The sequence below is a fragment of the Suricata suricatta genome, chromosome 14, assembly GCF_006229205.1.
Source record: "Suricata suricatta isolate VVHF042 chromosome 14, meerkat_22Aug2017_6uvM2_HiC, whole genome shotgun sequence".
Classification (NCBI taxonomy): domain Eukaryota; kingdom Metazoa; phylum Chordata; class Mammalia; order Carnivora; family Herpestidae; genus Suricata; species Suricata suricatta.
Genome location: NC_043713.1, coordinates 86,841,017 through 86,843,632, shown reverse-complemented (window position 1 = coordinate 86,843,632; position 2,616 = coordinate 86,841,017). Strand labels below are relative to the sequence as shown.

At 67.0% G+C, this 2,616-nt stretch overlaps 1 protein-coding gene across 1 annotated transcript in view; it reads left to right on the top strand.

Moving 5' to 3' along the window:
- Positions 1-2,616, top strand: part of SLC15A4 (solute carrier family 15 member 4) — a 22,760-nt gene that overhangs the window by 19,241 nt on the left and 903 nt on the right. The window contains exon 9 of the mRNA XM_029921634.1: positions 2,329-2,516. Coding sequence (XP_029777494.1) covers positions 2,329-2,477 — 149 coding nt within the window. The 3' untranslated portion in view covers positions 2,478-2,516. The remainder of the gene's footprint in view (positions 1-2,328; positions 2,517-2,616) is intronic.

The window sequence follows — 2,616 nt, the reverse complement described above, 5'->3', positions numbered from 1 at the left end:
GACCTGGGGCGCGGGCCCTGGGGCGTGGACCTGGGGCGCGGACCTGGGGCGCGGACTCATGGGCGTGGACCTGGGGCGTGGACCTGGGGCGCTGGGCCCAGCGTGACTCCTAGGGCTGCGCCAGCCTCGAGCGCGCGGTTCCAGACGCTCCTCCTCCGGCCCAGAGCGCAGGGCATCTCAGGAGGCTTCCCCGCAGCCGGCCGCTCCCTTCCACGCTTGCGTGTGCAGGTCCTTCACTCCTCGAGGGGGACAGGGGACGGGCCTGTCACAGGCCACCGAGCAGGGCTCTCCTGCGGCCGCTGCGAGGTCGTTGGCAGTGAGGTGGCTGGTTCTCCCCCCGTGTCCGGGGCCCGCGTGAGGCCGATTCTCTGGGGCCCAGCAGTGCCCCCTCCCCAGTTCAGCCTCCCAGAGTCTGTGAAGAGGCCCAAGAAAGCCGGGTCGATAGCTCGTAGGGGTGACGCCGTCTCCGAGGGCCTCCCTCGCCCCCACGGCGCCCTGCCGGGAGCGCAGCAGCAGTCCCGCCGCGGGCCGCCCGGAGCTCCGGAAGCTGTAAGGGGCTCTTTGCTCTGGAGAGGTTCTCTTTCAAACTCGGCACGTGGAGTGACGTCACTGGTGTTCTGACAAGGACCGTGTCTGGCTGCGCGGATGCGAGGCCGCCGCGGCTGCCGCACTTCCTGTCTGCGGACGCTTGGGTGTCCCCGGAGCCCTGCCCAAACCAGTCCACGTGCGGGAGCGTGCTCTCCGCAGCCCGTGTGCGTGAGAATTCTCCAGAAACGTGGGAGCACACGCACAGACATGCACACAGGCTTCCTGAGACGCTGCGGGACCGGAGCGCAGCCTCCGTGTTGTGACGGTCAGAGCTGCTTTGCCCGCGAGACCAAGTGCACGCGCTCACCTGGTGAGAGGCGAGTGGGCCTGCTCAGGCGGTGGCCCAGGGCGGAAGGGGAAGGGACCCCGTGGGCCACGGTGACGGGATCAGTCCGCATCGGCTGCGGGGCCCTGGTGTTTCCGTACAAGCGCCGTTGAATGTGGTGCACACCCCCTGCTTCTCCACGGTGGGGGGCTGTGGTCGGCGGCGCCTCGGGCGCCTGGTTCTCCGTGGAAGGGCCGCCGGTGGGGGGTGTGGTCCTGGGCCCGCCTGTGGGCCGCGGGCGGTTGCGGTGCCCGGCGGCGGGGACGCCTGTGTGTGTGCTGGGCACAGTGCCGGGCGCAGTTCCCGCACGTCTCCTCGTGATGACACGGTCCTTGGGGTCCCATGTTGCCCCTGTCTGGGGATGAGGGACGGCCCCATCGTCAGGCCACTTGGATTTGAACTTGGCTGGCCGAGCTCCCCGGTCTGTGCCCGCCGCCTCCTCGGGATGTACTGGGAACTAAAGGGGACCTTGCACATAAAATGCTGCACTTAGTGCTGGGGGCAGAGTGGAGCATCAGGTACGTTAGCTCCTGGGGTCAAGGTCGCACCTGTGTCCCTCGAGGACGCTGACACCTGCACGTTCGTGGGAGAACACTTGAAAACGCTGCCTTCCTGTAGTGCGGAGGGCCAGCCGTGGGCCCTGGCTCCTGAGGGTCTGTGTCCGGGAGCCCCCAGCTGGACGTGCTGTCCAGGCATGTTCTGGTGTCCTTTGTGGCGTTGGTCAGTGTCCGGATTCCAGACCCAAGTGGCAGGTGCATCACCACAGGACCCAGCATGGAGGTCGTCTCCCGTGGGTCACCTTCCTGCCGTCCCGCAGGACAGCGGCTCTGCACTAACCGGCCGTTCCCGGGGGAGGTGACCTCGGACCCTGAGGGGCAGGCACTGCAGGAAACGACAGGAAGGAAACACCGCGCGGTCACGCATCTGCTTCCGGGGGTTTCCAGGGGCTTCTAGGGGCTTCCAGGGGCTTCTGGGGGTCAGGGACATGGTGGGGTCCTACCCCTGATCTTTCCACGCTGGAGAAACTTCAAAGGAAAAAAGAGTCTTGACATTTTTCCTGCTGCGTCTGTGGACACTCCCCTCACTCACCCTGTCGGATGCTTCTCTTCAGCCCCTGCCCGGATTCCCCTGAGGTCGTGGACAGAAATGGGGCTTGTCGCTGCAGTGCCCCGGTCCTCACCCTCCGTCTTCCAGGGGACAGACGTGTGAGGGGCCACAGTGACACCAGGGACCCCACCCGGGCCCGTGGTGGACACGCAGCCGGCCTCAGGGCGCTTGCGTAGTTTCACTTACAGACACGTGGGGCTCTCTCTCTTTTTCTTTCCTTTTGTTTTTTTAGTAACGGCAGCTGAAAGCCCCCTGACCTTGCTGGGGACCCGCGGTAACGGCGCCCTCTCTCTGTCCCGTGTCCGCAGGGAACATTAACGGCTGTCACCTGAACTACTACTTCTTCCTCCTGGCCGCCATCCAGGGGGCCACCCTCCTGCTCTTCCTCATCGTGTCCGTGAGGTACGACCGCCAGCGGTCCCGGGCCAGCGGAGCGCCCGCCGCCAGGAGGACCTGACGTCCCGAGGACGGACGGCGGCCGCGCACCGGCCGGCAGGGCTTGCGGTGGCCGCGCAGGGGGGGCCCCGATTCGTGCACGGCCCCGCCCTCCTCCCAGATGAGCTGGGTAAGTGCCTTTCTGCGGGCCCCCTCCGGTC